Here is a 26853-nt window from a genome sequence, read left to right on the forward strand (position 1 = left end):
CCCCCTAGTTGGAGTGCTTTTATGACAGAGTGCTATGAATATAAAGCTATGGATCAGACCGAATGGAGTTTAGGAGAGGACATTATTTTATCCCCTGAAGATCAGCTAGACTCTATTTCCATTGATTGTATCTAACCAAATCTAATTTTAAATCTTAAAAAGTTTATAGGACATACATTTTCAAGGAGAGCTGCAGTAACATTTAGGCCCTCAAAGTCCTTTTGAGCTCAGACAGCGTTTTAAAACATTCATGTCAATGTCCCAAACTTCCAAGAGCAAAAGACAGATGAAGAACTATTTATGTGCAACGTTATTGTGCGTATAGCATTTGTTCGGTTTATCATTGTTTAAACCTAGTTTAATATTGCTCTGGCCTTTCTCTGTCCTTGCAGCTCTGGCTGATAGAAAGCTAACCTAAATGAGAGAGGTCACCTAGCACAGTGCCTACAGCAAGAGCAGCTGTAACACATTCATACAGACAGACCTCCCTCAGTCTGTGACTTGAGAGGAGCTCCTAATAGAGATTCATAGGAGCTCACTTGAATATAATTAACCTCATTGTAAAGGTCAGACAAGCTGAGATAGGGACTCTCATTATTGATACTAAAAGAACATTGAATTGATGTTATTATATTCCTACACGTAAATACCTGTATGCATATTTTATAGACAAAGTTGTTAATAATTATATTGAGATATTCAAAAATGATGGCCGATATATGTAGGAACTTTACATTTGTAGAAAGTTTACATTTGGGTGACTTTCCTAAAAGGACAGTGGTAATCCAGACACTAAGTGGGTCAAAGCCATTCCAGATTTTTCCCAAAATAGAATTCCCTGGATATGTATATTTTTTTCTCTCTATTGGAATGCTCAGAAAACCCACAATTCGTTCTGTCATGAGTAATGGGCTCCTTTAAACAAAGTTGAATTTTAACCATAATAGCACACTATAACTATAATTATAATATGTCTAAATAAGTTTGGGCAATTTCTAAAGATAAACAGCAAAATGTCTATTCTGCCTTAAAATTTAAAACACAAATATATATGTGTGTGTGTGTGTGTGTGTGTGTGTGTGTGTGTGTGTGTGTGTGTGTGTGTGTGTGTGTTTTATCTCCAGGCTTTACAATGAGGTGATTATATGAAGACAGCAATAATAACAACAACAACACACACACATGCATTAATGGCATTTATTTAATTTGCAACCTTAATAGCCTATAATCTTGATATGCTATTTTATATGCATAGCTATTTATAAATAAAAATAAAACAAACTAATATTTTTCGCATTTTTGCGTTTACAGTAAAAAGCATTAAAGTACTGACTGAAAAGAGCTCGGGGCCAGGCTCTCCAGCTCGGCGTCTCATGCTGCTGTACGCAGCTCTAGCTCTCTCACACGGGTGTGTCTACGGGCGGGGTGTCGCTGCCAAGCCCCGCCCCCAGCAGTCATACCGGTGGCCTCTGTGTTTTCTCTACACAAAGATACAGAAGCGCACGCCGCGCGAGACGAGCAGGACCGCCGCTGGGATAAACACGAGCTTCACCCAACCCAACCCAACACAACACACACAAGAGACACCCAACCCGCCTAGCGGTTTCCCAGTCAGTTTGTCAAGAGTGTCTGAAGAGAACTTTAATCTTATTGAGAGGAATTACGGTCTGGACGGTGCGATGGGAACTTCAGCTGTGTGTTAAACGCGTGAATGAAGAGCATCTCTACAGTGCCCGGAGTCAGTGGTACCCTGAGGACCAAACGGACAGGACCCTAATACAGATGGATACCTTCTTTGTTGAGGTAGGGGGAAAAAAACTTGAACACTTCACTGGAACCATATATGCCTGTTTCCTTTGTGATGGTGCTGCCTTAAAAGGATGTTGCTGAGCTGAGCGTACGTATATATATATATATATATATATATATATATATATATATATATATATATATATATATATATATATATATATATATATATATATATATATATATAGTAAGTTCTCTTTCTTTTTTCTGAATCAGGTAACTATAAAAACATGGTCTACAAAGTGTAAACAGTACTTGTTGTGTTTCATTATTAGGTGTTAAATCTGTTACTACCCTCTCTCACTTCAGGTGAGAAAAGAATTGTGGAGTCACTATCACATTCATTACCAGTTCAAAGGTTATTTAACACCAGATCACTGCCTTTGAAGATCACCAGCGCTTGCCGAAAAGCGGTGAACAAAATACCATCTTCATCCAGAGTAAAATGATCATAAATGCCCCAGTGAAGACCCCCAGGATGTGTTTCAAGCCTCCCTCTGTCTGTGTCAGCATGAGAACAGACTTGCTGGCAATGAAAGCTCAGACCTCACACACATCACACTGGCATACTTATATAGCATTTATCCATATAAACCCCCTTCCGATATTTTAGACCACTAGAGAGTAGATAGACAAAATAAATACATTTATAGTTAACCAGTTACTTTTTTTGCACTGCATGTGTTATTCTCTCTTAACTTTGGTGGTCTAAAGGTTTTAAAGAGTCTAATTAAAGAATAATTTTTGTACCTCAGCTGTACATAAGCAACTGTTTCCCACACAACCTTTATACTTTATCATACACAGTTGCTCTGTATGTTATACTGTGAGATATGAAGTCACAAAGTTGGGCTTTCAGAGCATTAGAGGACAACAGCAGGCCTAAATGGGAAGAGTAATTAAACATCTGTCTGGGATAGAGGACAGAAAGGATCTGAGACACATCTAAGATTAAGAGCTTGGATCCACATGCATGGATCCAGCCGGAATGATGAGGCTTAGAAGTAGCAACGCAAACATTCCGTGATTATTTATAGACATGGTCTGCTGTCAGGAGGAAGTTCCCATTCATTGGCCTGTGCAGCGGCCACTGTGGCTTTAATTAATCTGAAACATTGAAAGCATTTCAATTCAGATCTACATCAGAATTACTGAGGCACGAGTTAAAAGTATGGTTTGGAATTATTAAACAATGTGTCTGATAACCGCAATGTATTTTTCTGGACTTTGTCCTTAGGATTCTTCACTTTGCTTGTAATTCAGGGTTAAGCTAACATTCCCGCTGTTACGTTTCACTGATATGTCAAAGCATTGCCTTCCTTCCCATCTGAATATTGCCAAATCCCTGGCTTCCCCTCCAAGCGGTGTCCTCCTTCAGACAAGCCCTCATCCTTCCTCTCCTCTGCCAGCTGCTGAGTCACTAGACTATTGAATACTCAGAGTGTGTCATTTAGATCATCCCGCTGGAGCTTACCTGTCCATGCCTACTGATCCTTATGACTAACTTTGGTTGTTCCCAGACAGACTAGTGGGTTTGTCCACCCATGGAGAGATTTATGAAGCATTGGCTTCCCGTTCAGCTCAGCACTCCCACCTGTGATAGTCTCATCAGGGCTTTAAAGCGAGAGTTAACCCTGTGTTCCCCTAGAACAGTATATATGCGGTGTTCAGAAACAAACATTTCAAAATGTGTAGCTTTTAGGTTTAGAGTGTTATGGATAGTTCAGCTGAACAATTTCAGCTATTTCAGTTACTCTTGCATGATTTTTGGCCATGCTGAAGTGCATTGAATTGCCAGAATTACCTGTTGTAGCGCATACGTAATATGCACATGAAATATACACTGGCACTTTCAAAATGTTTAATTGGAGAAGTGCTGAATGCTTCAGTCAGTGATTTCAGCCTTCGGAAATTATTTCATTAGAAACCGTTTCAGCTGGATATTTTCAGTCGCCCATATTTCGGAAGTTTGAATTCTGCTAAGTTTGACCTATATAGTATTTCAAATCATTAGTATAGCGCCTTGAACTTGAACTAATTGTGAAAAAGAAACTATAAAATATCCTTGTGTTCTCTGACTACTTTTTTTGCACTCATGCCCATCTATAGCATGCAGGAATGATTATATTTTTCATTCGCATACTGATCTGAGGAATGTAGTTCATTCCCCATACAGCACATGCATCCATTCATTCAACAGAACCACAAATACATTTCCGGATCAGTGTCAGCTTAAAAATACCCACAAAGTCCACTTCAGAGGAACAACCTAAAAAAGGATCGATGTAGTGATCATGTCGCCTGCAACAACAGCTGACCTGCTTTAAAAAAGGAATTCCTGCTTTAAAGTGTCTCTCGAAAGAGTGTCTCGGATACAACACCGGATTCCTTTACCAGATACATTCCTGTCCTGAGGATCTCAGTCTCTTTAACCCTGACCCGAGATTCCTAGCCATGCCTCCTAGTCGCCCCATAGCTCTTAGATTTAAAGTTCCTCTGGTTTGAGTTTCACACTATTCTTCTCGCTGTGGCTTTGACTTCCTCAGGCAACCTCTCGTGGTGCTGAGATGTTGATGGCAACTGAAATCGTAGCTTTTCCTCTTTGCTCTGTTGGGTGCACTAGACAGGAAGAACAAAACAATAAAATCTCTTCTTGTGTTCCTGTTCCCTGCCACACCTATTTTGTTTATCAGACCTTTCATGGTTTAGATCTCTTCTTAAGGAGAATCCATATATTAAGTATATAGTGTTTTTGGGGTGTTTGCATGTTTATTGTTAATAATAAGGCTGTTCTAAGGTTCCAGGCACTCAGTTGCATTATTGTAATCTCTTGTTATGACTAATCAGTCACAGGATTGACGGTACGTGCTCAGTAAGTATCTTCGTCATGCTGCAGGTCAGTTTGAAGAATTATGGATTGCCCCCTCACACGTGCAGGAGTTATATCAGTTCAAACCGGATTGCTAGTTGATCCAGTCTTGAGCATGAGCGGGGCTACATGAGTACAGCAGCAATCCCACAAGGTCATATTAATCCCTTTCACTGTGGCCTGGACTTCAGCAAGGCTCGCTCATTCTCAGAACGGAGTTATTTATTAAAGCTTGTCTGTTACACAGTTTGTGTGTGTGGATATTGACAGGATTTATTCTTTGTGACCAGTTTTTACATGGTTATTAGGTTGTAGTGTGCATCTGGACACAAACCCAGATGGATTCACCCCAATCCAACTCTTTGTTCAGTTTGTGGGCTTAATTGGTCTTGTGTGGCCAATCTGCTGATTCATTCTTTGTTCGTTATGAGTTTAAGTACCTTAGCTGTCTATTTTTGTTTTTTTTTATCTCCAAAATTTTTTTTTTAAAAAACCACCTCATCACAGCGTGGCGGTTTTGGAGTCCTTTTGGAAACGTTGTTCAGTAAACCACAATGTCCATGGCTCAAGAAGTCTTAAGCATGACTTTTTAAAAGGTAATTCATTTCTAAAAACATTTTTGAGCAAATATTGATGCTATTTTAGCTACACATTTAAAGCCATGGCAATGTACGGGACTGATTCTTTTTAGACACACTTTGCAGTGCGTTTTAAAGGGCGGGTGCGTGTAAATAGCTCTTCTTCTGTCATCTCCTTTGAGACCCGTGTGTGCACTGCACCCCTTCCCCCTTCATTTCTTAATACTGTACCTCTGCAGTTGTATCTCCATCTGCCGGTGCTCCTGCCCCCTGCTGAGGTACAGCGGCCGTGGATCCTCGCCATCCACACCAAATTCAGCTTATTGAAAAGGCTTTTGTTTTGCCTAACGGGCAAATTATGTGGAAGTAGTTGCCAGTTTGTGCCAATATACCATTCATGCCTTGAGGGCTGTTGTTGTCTGCTTGAGTGATTTCTTGGAGGATTGTGTTTTCCATCTTTTCTGTAGTCACCAGCTCTGTAAATAGCTTCATATGAAAATAGTCATTATTCTAATTCCAAAATGTGATATTATAGGGTTAATTTCATTTTAGTCATCTAATTGTAGACTGCCATTTATATTACGTGTTTGTTTTTTGAACTAGTCATGCTTTAATGTTTTTCTAAAGAATGGGGTCTTTGATAGTGAGCTACATTTAACAGATTTTCTTCACCTTTACTGAGCCTATGAGAACACCTTTGCTTTTTAGAGCTGTGAGAGTGTATGAAAAGACAAATGATCTGTTAAAACCCTTGTAGAGGAAGCTCAGTGACTTAAAAAAAATAGTGAAAAAGATTCACGAGTGTTTGAATGTTTTGGTATAATACAGCATCTGCGCGTATATCACCCACTCGGGGCTAATAAATTAGTCAGGTAGACCCACCTTTTCATAATAACTGTACCATCCCATCCTTCCTGTCCTTCTGGTGACGGTGCAGCATTATTTATGTGCCCCTGTCAGCGGCTGTAGCTCGGGGCACTGAGAGCAGACGGGTGTAGCAGACAGGCTTTAAAGGCTCTGATTAACACAATCAGTTGCTGTGCTGTAATCTGTTCACAAGAGACGGCCCCCTGACTAGACCCCAGAAAGATTCAGAGGGGGCCATGAAAGGCCTCATTTTCACTGAGGTCTATAAACACAGGTTACCAAAAAACAGAAGAGATGCCGGGTACGGGTAATTGGGCAGGACTTTTTTTTTTTACATATTTATTGATTTTTATTGCAAAATGATTGCTTAAATGTTGTACTCATCTTTTCTTGAATTTTTTTTTGTTAAATGTTTTAGGGGTTTATCTCTAAGAAGATTAAGCAGCTGCAACAGCTGACATGTAATATCATCCTTCAATTTAAGCTTGTTTAATGTCAAACCTATGACTTCACAATGATTTGTTTCATAATAGTTGGAATATTACTCTATGTTAATGCTGGCACACCACCTGTGACTTGACCTGATATGTTTAAGCTAGATATGAAGAGTTAATGTTGCTGGTATATATAGGGCATATTTGTTTTTTGTGGTATTTTTGAAATGCATATGTTATGCAAAAACAAACTTCATTGGCTCTAATGCATCAAGCAAGCCCTTTTGAGCCTCTGTTGATCGTGTTTGATGTGATCTATGCATGTGCATTGATTAGGTTATATATGGAAATTATATAGCCTAAAATGAATGTTCATTATATAAAGGGGTTGTGTTAAACTTGGGTTACTTGATTCATGTGGATTACTTACACAGTGTTTTAAAGAAGTGTAAATGTTTTTAAGAAAAGAAATCTTTACATTTTTATTTGGAAAATGAACAAAAATCTGAATTTTTATTTTGTAGGTGTATGTCCATTTAATAGAAAAAAGTAATCATAATCCTTGCTTACTTAGAGACCAAGAGAATCTTGAGTAAAAAAAAACTCAACATGTAATTGTTTATCCAGCCCAGATGGCGAGTTTCCTATTTTAGCACGAGTTTTGCCCTGTGATTAAGACATCACGGAGAGACATCTGTGACATGTTGTGGAACACAGTCATAGGTTAAAAAAACGAGTTCAAGCATCCTGCCATCCTATTAAACTGCAACCATATTTAAGAATAAAATTGAGTCCCTCTGCAGTGTTGTGAAACCTATGTTGAAATAACAACTGTAATTAATTAATTTTTATGTGACTTTAAATGTGTCTGTAAATGGTGTTAAAATAGTCATCATTAGATGATCTGCAAGCTAGCTGTGCGCATCACTGGATGTGGCAAAGCAGATTTAGCTGGAGGCTTTGGAGACCCAACCAACTCCTCCATCAGAGAAATACACTTCTCATTATGTTCTCAGTGGGTAGCACAACCTGTGTGGCACTATCGCTGTTATTTGCCCATGTATGACGGATGCTGGAATAGTTTTAGGGTTTTTTTTCCCAGAACCCCGCTAACTAAGCGTTTCAGGTGGCAAAAATAAATTGTACAGTCAAACAGTTTATGAGACTGTTTAATGCTGAATTGAAGTCTTTGTATTTTAGCCAACATTTATTGTTTTTTGGGGGGTTTTTGGCTCTCCACATTAGATGGAACAATTGTAGTAATCTGACTTATTTAAAACCTCAAAAACAGCTTCTGTACATTTTGTTGAGACAAAGTCATATGCAGTAAAGTGGCATCAGGCCCATCAAAGGCTTTTAAGATGCTAATCACTGTGGACAGAACTATATGTCTCTATCATTTCCTCATGGAGATGTTTAGGTACTGGAGAAGCTTCCCTTTATGTGCTTTGTCAGATGAGGACCGATCTCTTAAAATGGCCAATTATATCTGAACATCTGTTTTGTCTTTGTTGAATGCAACAACTGAGAAGATCTGCCACACCTGTAAGAACTCTTCCCCTTCCCTTTCTTTTTTTATATGATGAGTCCATGTGCTCCATGTTTGTGTAGTGATTCTATACCTAAAGCTACAGCTGTTCATAAAATACCACTTTTTTTATTTTTAATTTGAATTTAAATACACTTTGTTTTAGTGTTTGGCTTGGCTAAGGTTTACAGTAGACATAAACTTCCAACATCCAATGTTCACCTCTTAAATTAGCCCAAATTATAAATCACATTGTAAATATACATATACCATATGGGTATACCTTATAGGGTTTTAAATTACTATTTAACACTATTTCAACGTAGGTATCACTGAATGAATATAGTCAAGAAAGCTGACATGGAGTGGAAGCACCAACCATCTTAAAAAGGCAGTTGCTAATAAACACTTTGGACAAAAGAGGTTGTTGGGGACATGAAATACCTCAGTGATCAGGTAAACTCATTGTGTTTATGCTCTTGCAGAATGTATGCGTTCCCTACAGTATACACATAAAAATTGTATTTGGTTTTTGTAGTATTAACAGGAAAAAACAATGGTCATTGCTCAGTCTAAATCTGGTTTGAAATTAAATGTTCATGTTTTTTTAATTCAATAGTTTGTATTTGACTGACGTCACATTACCAGTCTTTTCCAAAGTCTATATTGCTTGCTGAGTTGTGGTACCTTCCTCACCAACTGTTACATATTCCCTTTTTTCTTTCTTTTTTTTGTTGTAATGTTGTCTGCCTCAAATGTGTTTAGTTTTAAATACTGGTCTCATAAAAACATACCAAACTTACATTGGTGAACCTGCTGCTACAGCTACAGTCTGAAGAGGAAAATAAATCTGGGCATATATATAGCTTGTAGCTCAGTTGGTTTTAAGAAATTGAATTTAATAAAAATATCCATCCAATTTAATATTTCTGCACGGTAAACAAGGCTGTCCACTGTGTAGGAGTATTCCACAAGTTTCATTTACTTAGAACCATACGACCTGTCATGACTGTTAATCACCGTCTCCAGGCTATGCTTTATGCAGATCAATTAAACATCTCAACTAATACCATTAAGTGTCACAATCTCTCAATGCTGATAGCACCCGTTCTGTCTATTGTCTGATCTGGGGGGAAGTCTGGGAAGTGTCCCTCCCCTGGGGCCACGATCTCTCCATTAGCTAATTTCTGATCAGCTGCCCCTTCCATCATTTATTCATACTGCTGTCAGCCTGGTGACGGAGCGTCAAGGCTGTTTATCTGATCCTTTACAAAACACTTCTCCTTCTCCGACTCACCCTCTACTGTCAATTCAACTGTAAATTTACATGTTCTAAATTCTTAATGCTGTAAATGTATCGCCTGAGGATGACGTAAGGCCGCTTGCTGCAAATCATTCCTGAAATACGTCCCAGAGTTTAAGAATGTTTGAGCTCACCATCAGGAATGTTATTCCACAGGATGCTAAACGTCCATTTCGGCCGGGACCCTGATTTGAGGTGAGGCTAAGCTCTTAAAGCCTTGCATGATGTCATGCAGGTCTGGGGAGGTTGAGGTTGACTCGGGGTAGGGAGAGCTGTCTTGGTTTCACTTGGTGGTAGCATATGACATACAGTAGGCATCCTAAGGTACAGTTTCCCCTCTTGTACTAGACTGGGCTTCTGTTAGACTTTTGTGCGGTTCACTTGCTCTTGTCAGTGAGTTTTAATGGAATCCAGAATATTGGGCTGGTGGTTAGACACAGTTTTACTTTACATTAACTGAATGAATATTGGTAGTCTTCAGGAAGCCAGTAAAACAGTAGAGACATTTATGTTATTTATGTTTAGAAATATATGTACAGTGTGTATTATATTTGTTTATGTTATAATAGAATTACAATTCAGATAAATGTGCTCTTTTACAGTTTCTATTCACTAAGTAATCCTGAAGAAAACAGTTTTTAACAATGATTGAGCATTGTCACTGATTGAGCAGCACTTCAGTTTAGATTGATTTCTGAAGGATCATGTGACATTGAAGACTAGAGTTATAGTGGCTCCTGAAAAACATTTGGTGACCATAAGTGACTTATTTTAAAAACATTTAAAAATCTTCCTGGCTCCAAACCTTTTAATGGTGGTGTGTACCTAATTGTATATTTCATCATTTAAAGGGAATCTTTTGCAGAAGTAAGTGCTTTGATAGCTACTTATAGCTTTAAATTCTCCCAATTTTACGTATTTACAATCTGGAAGCTAAAAAATCTTAAAGGGGTTATGAACTGAGAACTAGTCATCAAAATTCCCTTGATCTATCCACATATAAGAGCCCATTGTGCTATAAAAACATTCAGAAATCAAAACTGCTAACTTTCTAGTTAGTTGAAAAACAGCTTATTTTGACAGAATGATCATCAGCGCCCGCTTCTACATCACTGTCTGAGTAGCCCCGCCCACCGATTCGCTCATGTAAATGACAAGAGCGGCAAATGCAGATCTAGGCATAAATCAAATGTTAAACTTTTTTTGATGTACTTTATTTTTAAGTGCAGACTACGTCAGTAAAAATGTTTATTCACCTAATTTTTGCTTTGTTTGTTATTATAGACCATTTGTTATGTAGTGCGCATTTATATGTCCATCTGTGAGGAATGTAGGCTGTCAAATTACACAATACAACTGTTAGCCAATCATAGCAGTCATTTACGGTCATTTACCACACCATGTCTATTCAAACAGAGCGTTCTGAGGAGGGAGATCAAAATGGGACAGAAAATAGCCTATTACTTTGAAAATATGAAGTTTTTTATGTAGAGATATTGATAACGTAATTGGACCACAGAGAACAGTACTAAATATTTAAATATAGGCAGTTCATGACCCCTTTAATAAAGCACTAGTTGACCTCAGTAACCTGCTAGGCAGTTGTTGACTGTCCTAACCCAACCCTCTGTGAACTCTGTTCAAATGACATATGTAGATCTGAGCCTGTAAGGTCAGCAGTAATTTCAGTCCATCTAATCAGATATAAACCCGTAATCTCACTCATTTTTTGGCCAATTCTTCTTCATTTCTGTCACTCTGTATTCCTCAGATCAAATCCCTGATCTTGGACATGTTTCTGCAACTTATCTTAAAACTTTCCAGTAACTACTGACTGATTCTAAATACAAAAGAACAGCTTTTCTGTCATCTGCCATGTTGCACAGTAAATAAGCAAAGGTCAAATGAGCAAGTCCTAATAATGGAGAAACATTTTGCTGGAATGAATTCAAAGAAATTCTTTGCGTGGTTGCTCTATTACTGTCTAAAAATAATTGCAATAAATACACCATAGTGTTATGCAATTTACAGATTAAACCAACATTCGCTGAGATGTCTATAGCAGTGTCTGTCAGTATTGAGTTTCATCAGACAGTTTACTCTTCAGTTTAGCTGAGGCCCTCAGTAACGTGAAGAGCTCTTCACATCTGCACAGCTGCACTGAAGGAGAGCCAGAGGTCAGCGGAGGTGTCAGCATTGTTATGATAATCTGAATAAGTGTCACTGTTTGAGATCTAAACACAGTGCAGAAATCTCTTTGAAATGTAGCGTGACCAGCTGCTTTCTGAAAGACTCTTTATGATATTTGTGAAGCCCACAGGAGTTCTTTTCAAGCAAGTTTTCTTAAACAAAATGTTTCTAGTACGTTCTTTGGCCCTCTGTTTTTGATGTCTCTCATGCATAATCGGCCATCTCAGACTAAGTAATAGTGTGAGTGGAAAAAAATTAATTAGCTTCGGACTAATTGCCAAATAACCTCTAATTTTGTGGACGTTGATTAGTTTTCTTTTGTTGAGCTGATTGGATCACTCGATACTCTTGGTCTTGGGCTTCCTGCCACAAGGAGAAAAAGACACGCCACCTTGCACTGTGTAGTCTCATTAATGATTGAGGCTCATTAATTAGCAAATCTCCTTCAAATTTGGCACTGTTAAACACACAGAGGTAATAGTAGCCTTTTGTGAGGGTTCAGAGTGATGGAGCGTTTTAAACTGTGTTTTCTGTTTTAAAGGGCAAGGGACTATTTTACTTTTCTGTGCTAGCAGTTAACAAATACTGTTATGTGTTAAGATCTTTTAAATTTAATTCATCAGCCTGATCAACTTCGTCATACCGTAACTAAAGTAGTAATTATTTCTTCCATATTCTCAGACCTCTGAGAGATTATAAAAATGTAAGGTGGCAGCTTGGTTCTATCAATTGGTTGTTGATTGGATAAAGGCAGATCTAAATGCGAGCTTGCCGTAGTTCACTGGAAGATTCGATTATAAAATTCTGATTAAAAATGACAAGATCAAAACAGTAAAGAATAAAAAGAAACCCATGCACAGATGAATTGGTCGTAAAAATCATTACTATATGCTGTATACTTCAGAGCAGAATGTTAGTCAGCTATCTAATCGATTCACTGGCATTTGAGCTGAAAGGAGCTGATTCATGTCTCTGACTTTAATGCAATATAATATGAAGGAGTTATTTTGTTTGCACGTGTGCTGCAGTTTGACTGACAAAACCCTGCTTCAGAGTTGCCCAGCTGGCCTTTGTTGAGGGATTTCCGCTCGGCTGCCCTCTGGGACCCGAGCATGACCATTCGGCTTTGAGGCGGCCGAGGTGATGGAAAGGTGGGGGAAGGAGGGGATGAAATGATGGAAGTGGAGGAGAGAATGGAAGGAGGAGGAGGAGGTTTGTGTTTCTGTGACCATCTGTTGACCATACAATACACCTCGTGCACAAAGCAGGTTTACACTGCTGTCCTTTCAGAGGCACGCATCGTGGAACTCGCTTCTGGAAAATCTGTTAAGCTCCCCTCATAATTGATGACATCATACGGCGGTTTGCAGCAGTGCCAGTGGAAACATGTCTGGTCTTAAACGTTGTCATTATAGTGGGGATATTATAAGACTTTCAGAGTTCTTCTTCTCCTTCGAGCTCTCTCAAAATAAATTTGATATATAAGACCTCAAAGAAGAACCCGGCATTGCTGTTTCAGCATGTTTAAAAAAAACATTACATTGTAATGCTTAAAAAAACATTTTGGGAAAATTATGTTTGTTGAGCACCATGGCTTTATTTGGCCATATGCTATAACTGTAATTTATCTCTGTCTGTTCTGCCTTTGTATGGGGTCATGGGGGAAAAGTCACATGCTTTGGTCCTACTTGACATTGAGAGTCCTTGAGTAGAGAACATCTGTTATTTGGCTGTATTTCTCTCTGTAGACTTGAAAGACCAATTGCTAGGTGGATGTTTGGTGGTTGTTTACTAGCCCAAGTCAAAGACTTTCTATGATAATCTGCTCCCTAGATACAGCTTGGGATATATAATATTTTTCACCCGTTTTATCATCCACAAGGCAAAATCATCAGTCTGATTGCTTTGCATCTAGGTATTATTTTTGACCATATGGACAAGTTCACATGGTCATGTTTATGTTTTATTTTTTTCATTTTTTTCAAAATGCCTACCCCTAGGCTAATTATTTAAGCATTCCTTTGGGGAACATTAAGATTATCCTTAAATATTCCATGAAATCTAATCCTTATTCCTTAACCACATAATGATAGATTTCAGCAGTCTGAACCACAGTTATCTGAATCATGAAGACGTTAATACATTACTTCTTCCCATGCCAGTTTTAACTATTATTTTTATGTAGTAATCATTAAAGTGGCCAACCCATAATACCTATTTATGTATGGTAAGTACAGATGGATTATTTTTTATTTTATGATTTATTTTCATTTGCAACTGTCATATTTTTGTATATACGTTTTTAGATGGTGGCATGCACTAATGGTCTCACATATATATTTTATTTATCAATTAATTACAAAAACATGGAATAATCCCACCACTTTTAATGCAGTCAATCAACTATTGCAAAGGCTCTTATGTTTACTTCCTTGAATCTATGAGATTAAACACAAGTAATTCAATGACACCATGTGCCATGAAGTGCAAATACTGTAAATGAGAATTACATAACAATGGCATCTGATCTTCTTAAATCCATAGACCCCGCTTCAGATGTAATTCAGTTTGGTCAGGTCACGTGAAACAGCTTTTCCAAGTCCTGTGCTTAAGTAATTTTCCTCTCGTGCCAGTCGGAGACCTGACTGATCTCTCTCATCTGATCCATGATTTAAGCTCAATAAAATGATGCCCTTTAGCTGCTTTAATTGCATTGCTGTAAGTAAAGGTATTTTGTTGTCAGTGAACGCCTATGGCACACATTAACTCATGGAGGTAGTCATATTTAGTCTCACGCATGTGTGATGATTGGACATGTCCGAGAATTTGAATGCTAGCTTTCTCCCTCTGCTTGTCAAACAATGGGAATGCATTAGCATACCGTTTTAACCTCCCCACCTTTTCTTTTCTTCAAGCCCTTTTAACTCAGTCCCATAGCCCCCAAGCATTAGTACTACATTTAGCAAGACTTTGAGGCTTTTTTTAAAAGCCTGAAAAAGATCCTGTTGATACAGGACATGATGCTGTGTGGCACATACGGAAAAGAGATGACTCAAAGGTAAACTTCTATAGCAGTAAACAGGACACTACAACAAACAGATTTTTTGAGTCCCCATGTCTTCCAAAAACAAAAGAGATGGTGTTTTTATGAGTCTCCAAAAGAGGAAAGAAATATTGAGAGATTGATTGGTGGTCAGAAAAGAGAAAGATCTGTAATCTTGTGTCAATTCCTTAGTATTTATTAGAAATACCTTTCTTTAATTTAAAGTCAGAGTATATTGCTTTATACTATAACTGTACATTACATAGTTACATACATTACTAACTAGACTGTGGAGGTCCATTATCGCTGTCTGTGAAAAGGCCCATTGAACTGAATGGTAACCAGGTATTGTCAAGTTCCAAAAATGACAAAAAAACACCACAATAATGGAAGTGAAGTCAGAAAAACTTGTGCACTATATTCCATGTTGTAATTAAACTGAAATCAATTTAGTTATTTGATAAGTAGCAATATAAACTTTCTTATAAATTTCCCCTTTCCCCTGCATTCAACAAAAGAAAGTAAATCAAATGGGTTTAAATAGCTTTGAAACATCATGATTGTGCATAAATGATGATTATTTTCTTTTACGGGTGAACTATCCCTTTAATAAATGCCTCCACTTGAAGCCTTGAATGTGTCTGGCCTCATTATAATCCACGTCTCCTTTCCAGTGTATCGTGTGTCTATGATCATCTTCATACCATGTGTTTTGGAAAGAGTGGATGTATATTGTGCGTGTGCCTGCACACGCTGCCTACGGGACCCAGTGCTGTTGCACATGTCAGGTCATCATTAATAGTTAATGAGGATTGATATCCCTGAGCTCTGACCTTGGGGCTTGGGTTTCCTGGTGGAAGCCGCTCCCATTGATCCTTTGGTTCTCATGTGCTGTTGGACAAACTACTCTCTCAACACTCCATTGGTCGTCTGAATGGCCGCGCTGTGGAGATTTATGCCTGTCAGAGTGAACGTGAGGGCCATCAGAACCTGGCACAACATACTCGCTAAAAGCTTATTCACACCAAGAGCGATGAATATAAAGATAACTCTAAGTAAAATTGTGTTATTCTGCTTATTATAAGCAATTCTACCATTTGTAGCTTTAAAGGTTTAAGCTATTTAAAGTCAGGTGTATGCTGACTGGTGATCAATGTTTTTTTATCAGTTATTAGTTGAAAAAAAGTTCTGAAAGTAATTGCAACAATATGAATCCTCTGCATCATTGGTATTACTATAGTTGTGATATTTAACTTTATATTTATAGTTTTCGTTACCGTCCTTGGTGCTAACAGCTTTTAAGATGTTTGGGTCCACAACAGAAGGAAATGACTAGTGGTCTTAGCAGCCAGACTTGTGTCTTCCTGTTTTTACATGATCTCCATTTCTGCATTCTTGGCCTTCCGATTGAAAACATGGAAGCTGGTGGCTTTGTTTAAAGCATGCCACACAATTAGACAAAAGCATAGCTAGACCACCCTTTCATGGCAGCTGTTTTCAACATCAGTGAATTTGAACTTTAGAGGCATAGAATCTCCCAAAAAGTCATTATTTATTTTCATTATTGTTCCAGTGTTATTTTGGACCCCATTGACTGCAACTATACGAACAAACCCTTGGTTGTCCACAATAAAAGTAATGTCGAGTTTGCTATTATGTTTTAGATTGTGATCAGACTCTTGATTTCATTTCATTACCTTGGAGCCAGTAAGCAATCACCCAGAGCACCCTAGAAACTACTTAGCAATGTCCTGGCATCCACTCTTGTGGTGACGAGTGCACAAGCAAAGGCCCCTTCATAACACTGACATGAGAAACAAGCATCTCTTTTTACACAGAGACAAGTACAGGGTATGCTGCTGCCAAAGGGCTTTACTTTGGTTTGCAGCATGTGCTGTTGGCATGAATAGTGTTCTGTGCTGCCCATGTGCCCACAATGTGCGTTTAAACCCATTGGGAGGGAGCTTTTTTCCAGTCAAACGCACCACTGTATGTCCATAAAATGAAAGCGTAAAGAGATGGAATGGCTGCGGTGCTTTAATGATGATGAAGGCAAGACCATAATGGGCTGTGGCTGAGTTTGTTGATTGCTATTGGATCAATTGAAATTGCTCACTGATATTCTCTCTGTATCATCTTGTTCTGTCCTCAGCTCTTTTTAGAAGCACGTAATGTTGCCTGCTCCATATACATACATATTTAATTTCTGTGCCAGCCGCAATAGGAAGGAAATGTCTGTCTTCCTAGGTCATATCTGGCCTTTTTATGGCTGCTCTTGATTGGTTTGCTGTGTTCAGTGTCTCATACAGTCTGTCTGTCTATCTTTTAGGCAGCTCGTGTTTGGGTGCGGGATAAGGAGCAGCTCCTGCCCTCCACCGTCAGCTGCTGTGATGACCGGACCCTCATCCTCACCACAGACTATGGAGAGGTAAGAAGGCAGCATATTTCATCCATTATATTTTCACTTACCGTTTTTGGGGGAACTACCTCTTTAATATCCAAATACCATCTTTATTTATGACTAAACATTCTTTTGCCATGGTTTTTGGCATTATTGTCTCAATGAATTGGACTGACCTTCTGACTGAGAGAGATAAACATAACGGTGAAGGTATAGTATGCTTTGAATGATCTGCTACAGAAGGACCTTTGATATGAATAGCAGGAATGTCCATAAGAGAGCCAAGTTAAGCCAGTGTGTTTAATCAGTGTGGCCCTCTGTTAAAGCTTTGTGTCTGGAGGAAATCCTGCTCTCATAGCACAATGAGAATGCAGGTCAGAATATATTTATCAGATGTGTGTCAACATGTAGCCTGTATGCTTTGTTCTGGTGCTTCAGAATGTATGAATGCGATATACCGTTTAGCTCATATGTTTAAAGATTCTTTGCAGACTTCATATAATCTCCATCTATGTCTGGTTCTCTCTCTATACATTTGACTCTTTATGCACTTAAAAGGTCAGCGGACCGTCTTTTTTTTAAAGAAATAAATATTTCTATTAATCAAGGATGTATTAAATTGATCAATAGCAAATGTAGATAATAATAATTTATAAAAGATTTAAATTTCAAGTGAATGCTGTTCTTTTGAACTACTCATTCTTTTAAACTATTCATTAAAGTATCATGAGGAAAAAAATGTATCACGATTTCCCAAAAAAATAGTACACAGCATAAAAATCGTTTTCAAATAATTTCTGAAGGATCAAGTGACATTGAAACCTGGAAGTAATGGCCATCACAGTAATACAATTTCAAAATGCATAAAAAAGCAGTTATTTTACATTTTAGTAATATTTCCCAATATCACATTTTATTTTGAATTTCTGCTTTGTGAGCATAAGATATTGCTTTCAAATCTCTTCCATTATTTCTTCCTCTGTGTTTAAGCTGTCTTTAGTCTTGTCTATATGCCAAATTGTAAATAAAATTAGGTTCTTTGTAACATATTGACAAAATATATGGCCCATCTTGCTACTGGAAGCCTATCGTGAAGACCACACCAACTACAGCTGGTCATAAAAAAATTATATCTCTCATTTCCAAGTGTTAACACCCCAAACTGCAGGTTAGACTATTACGGGGCTCCTGACACACAGTGCAGCACCTGGCTCATAAAACTGCATAGTAAAGTGTAAGTGCATGGGACCCCATCAGATGTTTTATTTAACAAGCTTACTGTGGCACCCATGGTAAAGCAGGGGTCAGCAGAGATCAGGAGGTGTGTGTGTGTGTGTGTGTGTGTGAGTAGAGTTCAGTGAGGCGTGGAGAGACTGACACTCCGACAACACACTGCTCATGTCTGGGGTGAAGGTTGAGCTTAGGCTCCAGAAGAACAACTTCCTCTGGCCAGAGCCATAGAGTCTATCTGTCCATCTATTGTCTTATCTATCATCCAGTCAAACATTCATTCTATAGTTGTATCTATCGTTCTATCCTTTTATCTGTTGTTTGTTTGTTTTTGTGTTCTTACGCTATTGTTCTGTTGTTTGTTCCATCATTTGATCCATCAACCCTATCTATCGCTGTATCTATCATCCTGTCACTGTATCTAGCTGGTTTGGTATTTGTCTGTGTTTTTATCTAAAGCAGAATAATGACTGATGTATTAATACTGTACAATAACACTGTTTTTGTAATAATTCTATACTTAAAACGGTTTTAACACAGTTAGCAGTGTATTATAGACTCTCGGCTCTCACTAAGTCTGTAGTTAGTGTTTTGTAAAGCAAACCCTGTGTTTTTCTGGGATTGCTTTGTGCAGGGTGTGACTCAGCGCTGGTACAGCGGATGGGTTGAGAGAAGACTGCTTCCTGTGAAGAGTATAGCCATTTCAGCTGGGCTCCATGTGTCTGCTCACTTACTGGGCCGTCTCTGTCCTCCAGACCCCACCCACATCATGCATATTCATATAGACCATGCTCAATAATACAGCAGGGTGTGGTCTTTTAAACACAAAGCCTCATGCAGCTCTTTGCACGGAAGAGCAGAGATACACATATGCCAGTTACTCTTTTAATAATAAACCTTAAATCTCTTACCAACTTTTCATTATATACACAAAAGGCAGGCTGAGTTAGATTAGAATTGATTCATTTTGTTTAGTTAGAGTTTTACTGCTTGAGATATAAAGCCAACCATATTGCCTCGATGTGATGTCTCAAAAAAGTATTTGATAAATATGCAAACGCATTCCTTCTAAAATAATCTGTAGATTATATTTATTCATTCTGTTTTTACTTTTTTTATGTGCTCAGTCACAGTGGTGCTCTGCCCTCGGTGAAAAGGCCACATTAGGAAAACATTGATTGTGTTCTTAATAACTCCAGATCAATGGATTTAGCAGATGGCTTCACATGCACGTGCACGTTTAGGGGAGTACGTTGGTGCTCACGCACGTGCATCGATGTTGGATGTGTAGTTAGTGTTTGGAAGACCATGAAAGCATTTATTGAACGCTTGAAGTGTACAACACTTGCAGGAAGGAATATGTCATTTCTCATTCAAGTCATGCAAAATGAAATGGAGATTCACTAATTCCTAATGCATAATCGGTGAGGAAGTCTTGCTGCTGAGGAAGAGAGATAAACCTGTACGGACAATGGAAACAGTTCCGCTAAACCACTGGAAATTTAGTGACTTACCAGTGAACGCATAGCGAAACACAAATAATAACTCCAGGAAATTCCATTTATTTATCTAGTACAGTGCATCATTTTTCAAGCCGACTTGCAGTGGTTGTTTTTTTCCCTCATGTTTTATTGATGACCTCATCATCAAGATTCCCAATACTCCCAGGGCTGGTCTATTGCTTAGCAACCAGAGGTGATGTTCCCGTTTCCTGGCACACTGTCAACAACGACACCCATTGTCCTGTCTGAATGCCTGTAATGTGCTAATGGCATTATGACAAGCTGACTCCCTGCCATGTGTCAATTTGCTGAGCACAGCAGGCTGCTATAACCTGGGGCGAGTAGATGATCTTAGACGTTAAGTGCACTCTACCTGAAATATTCTCACAAATATGACGACGATTCGGCTGTGTGATTTTTGTAACATGTGGTCTGTTATTGTCGCTTAAGAACAAGCTCGGAAACAAATGAGAGCATTGGTATTTCTTGTGTTATAGCTTCTGTTATGATTAAATGTTGACCTGTGCTGTAGGCCGTTTTCCCTGTTCACTGTTTACTTTATAGCTGCCATGCTGCTCAGTCAGATGCCATGTCCCTCGTGTTGTGTTCATACGATGTATTGCCTAACATCAATGAGATGTCACAGATGCAGAGGATAATGAGATGACGTGTTCAAAAACATGTTTTTGAAAACAGCCTCTTCTGCTCACCAAGTCTGCATTTATTTGATTAAAAAACAGCAAAATCAGTAATTTTTAAGTGGTTAATTAATTAATAATAAGTATAATTTCAGTGTATTTTAACATTTATTTTATTCCCAAACTGAATTTTCAGCACTATCACTTAAGAGAAGTAAAAATGTGGATTCGGTTTAAACAGATTTGTGTTGTTTAATATTATTGTGGTAACCCTGATACATCTTCTTTTCCTCCGGGTTCTTTGATCAGTAGAAGGAAACAGCATATAACTGAAATAGAAATCATCTGTAACATTATAAATGTGTTGTATGGCTGTGACGTTTGCTTAGTTTAATGCATCTTTATTTACTAAAATAAAAATGTTTTGATTTGTTAATTATTTTAGTTAAGTTATTAACCCCAAACCTTCAAATGGTGCTTTACATATTAGAATATAAAAACTAATTAAATGTAAAAAAATAGTAAAGAAATAACATTTTAATAAAATTTAAAAACAGTGTTTTGGAGTCCAAAAAAAAATTCTCTAAAAAATGTTTTGTTTATTTTTTTTTTGTAAATCTTCCCTTTGTTTATTTTGATTAATATGTCTTTAGTTTTCTTAGGTGGACTAACTGTTTAGGAGACCCTTTATTTAGGGCTGTTGACTGAATTCATTTTAAACGCCCCATATTCCTGAGTCAAGCACACCCGCCGGTAATGACAGCCCTGCCGCTCACCTTCTCCTGTGAATGTTTGGTTATTGTCATGTTTCCGCCTCTGCTTTTTTGTATGTACCGAGTGTTATTCCAACCTCCAGGCTGTTTGTTTGGCCTTTGCGGTGGGAGCGAGCGTCTCTCAAACAGGAATTTGGGGAATTCGTCTCTAGCAGGAATGGTTTATTACTTAAACATCCTTGACCTCTGTGCTGGATGTTTGCTAGTGGATCATATGGCTCGAACTCTTGTATTTTGTGTGTGAACTTTGACCCGGAGCGTGTCTGATGGCCCGCTGTGTTGAGAAATTACCCATAGACAGCAGATTCCTGGTCTTGAGGCATATTGCAGAGATAACTTTCAGAACGATTCACATGGCTATGAGCTGCTCGACTTTTGAGACAATGACTATATTATACTTGAATGAATCATTATAATAGTGCTTCCTAGAATGAACTAGTGATGAAACCTGTTCACATGTTCACAATCTTATTTGGTAAACAAAGCCTCAGGTGTTACGACACATTGATTTTGTGTGTCTTATCTCCGTACAGATCACATTAGCTTAGATGAGGGCGGGTATTCTGTCAAAGTGCTGTTTCCTTCCTGTCATGTCTGATCAATTAAGATCTGTCTGGAGACAGGCCTGATGAGCCACTATGATAAGATCGTTCTATAACGTCATTCAATCTTAGAGACACTTTTGTGCTAATGGATTTATCATCTTTCCCAGTTACAAGTAAAAACATCCAATGCATTTAACACAAATTTAACATATATATATATATATATATATATATATATATATATATATATATATATATTCTGTCTTTAAAAATAATGATTTTATTTTTAAATTTTTTTTTTCATTTTATTGTAATATTTCATTTTTGTAGTATTTAATGTTTATCTTTACTTTTATATCATCTGTTATATTATTACATTTCTGTTTCGAAATGTATATAGCTTTTGGTTTTAGTTATTTTAATTTCATTTAGTTGCTGAGGTAAACATTTTTAAAAAACTAATGTTTTTGGTTAATGGTCTGATATTTATATTTTATTTTATTTCTGCTTTATTTCAATTACCTTTTTTTAAAAAGTTTTTTTTTTTTTTTTTTTTACTGTTCTTTTGTTTAGTTGACAGTCTCCACACTGAGCAGAAATGCTCGAAAATTTGTATCTGCTTCTATTCTGATACCAATATCAACAATTACTTACTAGATTTATAGCCCAAATATTTGTGTATAACCTTAAGGCAAACCTCAGTGTGTGGGTTGCTTATAAATCTGTGAAAAATGATGACACAAAGATAATGTCTGTATGATTCATCAAATAAATGAAAATCTGCTCAGTGTCAGTTAGATAAAAGAGAGCCATTTCAATGGCGGTGTGTAACAGAGACGCCAGCCTTGTGATCTCACGTTAAGTAGCGTGTCCAGGGATTTCTGAGGACAGTTCGTGGAAGAAGCGCTCAGGACAGTGAAAGTGAGAGGATGTCATGGGGGGTATGGTTTCAGGAATGTGAAACAACTTGGCAGAAAGATAGAGCAGGTCCGGACGCATTAGTAAAACAAGCTACGAGCCCACACATACACTGCTGTAAATGAGCCCTGCCTGAGCGCACTGTTGCTTCATAGCAGCATAAATCACAGCTAATTTCTTCACACTTCGGACTCCTGATGTGCCGTTTGGGAATGCATGTTTACTTATGTCAGTCGTGCGGTCACTGAACTGAACTCTTTTTGGTTAACCTGAAAGCACTTAAAAGTAATGTTCACTGTTGTTCCTGCGGTGACGGCGTGCATTGATGGTCACAATTAATGTGGGATTTTGTGTGTTGAAGGTGATAACTCTGGATCAGGGAGAGGTGAACAGGCTCAAGGTTTTCCCCATGCATCCCACCAGCATCAGTGGAGTGGAGGACATGTCCACTCTGGCCGAGTTGCACGAGGCCGCCATCATGCACAACCTCTTCCTGCGATACCAGAAGGACCTCATTTATGTAAGTTTTATTAAAAAAACTAAAACAGCCAAACAAAAACAAAATAGGTATGCATAGACCTCTCTTGTTTATACATCTAGCTGGTTAGAAACACCGGGACTTAATTCATACTGTAACCCTAAAAATGCATTTTTTACAAATGAGTACTGTCCCCAAAAAGAGGGTTTATCAGAATTAGGTCACTTATGGGTACAAATGTGCCTTAAGAATATGGTTAATTAGGTCCACAGACTCAAACACTAATTCTCTTCATTGCATTCAAATAGGAATTTGGAATTTGCTGTGTTTTCTTGTAAACAATGGAACGGTCTGTGCTTTGAGAGAGGTACTGTGCCTCAAAAGGACTTTGTTCTATGAACCCTAATGATGTTTAATCTGAGCTTAATGCTCTGCAGAATTTCATAACTGAAGCAAATATCGATGGATATCCATTGTGTTTTTCTTTCCAAATAACTGCTAGTGGTATTTTTATAGAATTGGCTTTACCAAAGTTTTGTAAAAAATACATTCTTCTAATGTGTATTTCATCTGATGATAATTTTATCTGTATGAAATTAATTAGAATTCATGCTTTATGTATTTCATTCTGTATGTACATCTAAATACGCAAACATACTGTATATATTTTGAAAATACTTAGATGTATAAATTAATATATTTATATAATATATTTTAATGTAAATATATATATATATATATATATATATATATATATATATATATATATATATATATATATAAATAAATCTTAAATATATACATGCATGTGTTTGTATTTATATATACATAATTAATATACACACAGTACACACCTGTATATTATGTAAACAACTTTAATTTTGAATGCAATTAATCACATTTAATCATTCGACAGCACTAATTTTAACATGTATTGGAATTATCATATAATGTTAAACATGTATTGGTTGCTAAAAACATTTTTGATTAGGCAATATTATTTAACAGTTAATCATGCAGTTGTCAGTGAATTTGTAGAACTTATTTGAATTCTATAGAAATTTGTAGAATCCATCTGATGCTAGATATATCTTTGAGAATACATATTATTACCATAGATATAATTACATTCATCAGCACTTGGTAATTTTTTAACCATATATGATATAAAACGAAAAACTTGTTATTTTTTCCAAGGCTGAACGCTCCATGTTAAACATCAAACAGTGTAAGATCCAGCTTGCATGTTCTCGTTGTGATTCAATCTACCTTGCAGACCAACATTGGCTCCATCCTGGCGGCTGTGAACCCTTATAAGCAGATCTCGGGTCTGTATGACACCGAGGCAGTGGATGTGTACAGCAGACATCACTTGGGTGAACTACCTCCACACATCTTTGCTGTGGCCAATGAGTGTTACCGCTGTCTGTGGAAGAGACATGACAGTCAATGTGTGCTCATCAGGTAACTTCCTGCTAGTTTTCATTGCTCCTTTTGAGAAATAGAATGAATTTGTCATTTTAGCAGACAGTTAATCAGATCCTCTTCATATGAAGCGCACCAGACCGCTGCTGCTGCTTTTCAAATGCACACAAGATGACTGATGTCATGGGTCTTTTGGTCATCTGTTATTCCATCGCACTGTAATCCAATCAGAGTGGGACCGCCGAATCTAGAAATGGATTACATTTGATTTATACTGCAAGGTTTATTGCATAACTCATCTTGGCATGGAGGTCAGAGGTCAGTTTTATTTGCTTGGAATCAGAAGACCTCTGAAGCGAGCGCTTGAAATGATTGTGGGTTTGTTCCAATTGCCTAATAGTGCATGTGCTTGTATCTGGCCATATTAATGAAAAACTGAGTTAACAGTATTGTGAGAGATTGCACAGCCGCGAGGGAGCTGCGCTTAGACAAGTGTATGTAAATATATCATTTCACAGGAAGTGACCCACGAGTCACTTTGCATTTCCTCAGTAATTCACAAAGTTTGGCAAAAAAATGTAGTGAGGGAATTCACCATCATTCACCATTCAAGAGCAGATATTACTAAATTTAGAGTTTAGGGCTGCAGGGATACGTGACAGTAAAGACATTTATTGTTAGAAAACATTTATATTTGAAATAAATTTGAACATTTTCTATAAAAATCACTCCGCTCAGCTGTTTTCAACAATGATAATAATGAATGTTTCTTGAGCAGCCAATCAGCATATTAGACTGATCTTTTAAGGATCGTGTGACGCTGAAGACTTAAGTAATGAAGTAATGATGCTGTAAAATCTGCATTAGCATTGCAGAAATAAATATATACTCAATTTTAATGACTGTTTTCACTGCAGCCTTGGTGAGCATAATAGTGTTCTTTCAAACTAAATAAGTTTTATATCTATGCTTCATGTGTATGTATTCTCAGCGGAGAGAGTGGTGCTGGGAAGACAGAGAGCACCAAACTGCTGCTGAAGTTCCTGTCCGTCATGAGTCAGAACTCCACAGGCTCTCCGCTCTCAGAGAGGACCACCAGAGTAGAGCAGGCCATCGTCCAGAGCAGGTCATCCATGCCCTATCACACCTGCTGTGCTCTACAGATGCTGTTGTATCTCTTTCCGTTTTAACACCCGCTCTCGCTCTGTCACTCCAGTCCAATAATGGAGGCGTTTGGAAATGCGAAAACCGTTTACAACAACAACTCCAGTCGCTTTGGCAAATTCATTCAGCTTCACTTCTCTCAGAGTGGAAATATCCAGGGTGGCTGCATTATTGATTATTTACTTGAAAAGGTATATTTTATCAGTTCTCGTTTTCAGCATTTTGGGGTGTGTTCGACGCTTTGTGTTTTAAAAATGCCATTACATTTCAGAATCGAGTTGTGCGCCAGAATCCAGGAGAGAGGAACTACCATATTTTCTATGCATTGTTGTCAGGGGCTAAGTATGAGCACAGAGGTGAGATTTATGCGTCATTTCATTATGTTTTAGAGGCACAGGCGTTACGCACTTCACCTTTACATAAGCTGAATCTTTGTTGTTCTCTTTGGCCACTGAATGGCGGTTTATATTAATCATTAATCAAGTTCTCACCATCAGAAATGTACATGCTGGCTGATTCCCCCGAGGCGTATCATTACCTCAACCAGTCCGGCTGTGTGAAAGACAGAAGCCTGGATGACAAGCACCTCTATGACAGCGTGATGGTGAGTCAACACAACAGTTGCCTTTCTCTAAGAAAAACACACGTTTGGTCTCTTTAAAGGTATAGTTCACCCAAAAAATAGTTCTCCCCCAAGGTGTATGTGTATTTGTTTTCTTTCAGAAGAACACAGTTGGAACTCCAAGTTTGGTAATGCTGGATAGTGGCCATTATTTTTTAGCTCTGTAAATCGGATATATGACTAAGCGCAGAGTTCCTGTTTCTGTAAGAACAGGTTAGTTTTACATCGCAGTATTTGAAGATATATCCAATTAATGGAGCTTTAAAATAATGGCCTCTATCCAGCATTACTAAGCTTAGAAGCACCAGGATACATTTTTAAAACGCTCCAACTGTGTTCGTCTGAAAGAAGAAGGTCATATACACCTAGGATGAGTAGTTTGTGGTGTAACTTTTCTTTTTTGGGTGAACTATTCCTTTAATGCCATGCATTTGGGCTTTAACAAATGTCCACTAGAGGGCATCACATCATCTCTTATCTGTAACTTGTTCAGAAGGAATTCGGTAGTAATAACCAAACTTTTTAAATTCACATTT

The 26853-nt window shown here is 37.8% G+C and overlaps 1 protein-coding gene across 2 annotated transcripts in view; it reads left to right on the plus strand.

Annotated features, from left to right (window-relative positions):
* Nucleotides 1–1504: 1504 nt before the first annotated feature.
* Nucleotides 1505–26853, plus strand: part of myo10l3 (myosin X, like 3) — a 60268-nt gene continuing 34919 nt past the window's right edge. For both annotated transcript variants that reach the window (XM_043248896.1, XM_043248897.1), the window contains exons 1-8: nucleotides 1505–1803; nucleotides 16951–17049; nucleotides 22990–23148; nucleotides 24383–24570; nucleotides 25523–25657; nucleotides 25748–25886; nucleotides 25967–26051; nucleotides 26193–26299. In XM_043248896.1, the coding sequence (XP_043104831.1) occupies nucleotides 1783–1803; nucleotides 16951–17049; nucleotides 22990–23148; nucleotides 24383–24570; nucleotides 25523–25657; nucleotides 25748–25886; nucleotides 25967–26051; nucleotides 26193–26299 (933 nt within the window). In that variant the 5' untranslated portion in view covers nucleotides 1505–1782. The remainder of the gene's footprint in view (nucleotides 1804–16950; nucleotides 17050–22989; nucleotides 23149–24382; nucleotides 24571–25522; nucleotides 25658–25747; nucleotides 25887–25966; nucleotides 26052–26192; nucleotides 26300–26853) is intronic.

Source organism: Puntigrus tetrazona, chromosome 9 (genome assembly GCF_018831695.1).
Source record: "Puntigrus tetrazona isolate hp1 chromosome 9, ASM1883169v1, whole genome shotgun sequence".
NCBI classification, from domain to species: domain Eukaryota; kingdom Metazoa; phylum Chordata; class Actinopteri; order Cypriniformes; family Cyprinidae; genus Puntigrus; species Puntigrus tetrazona.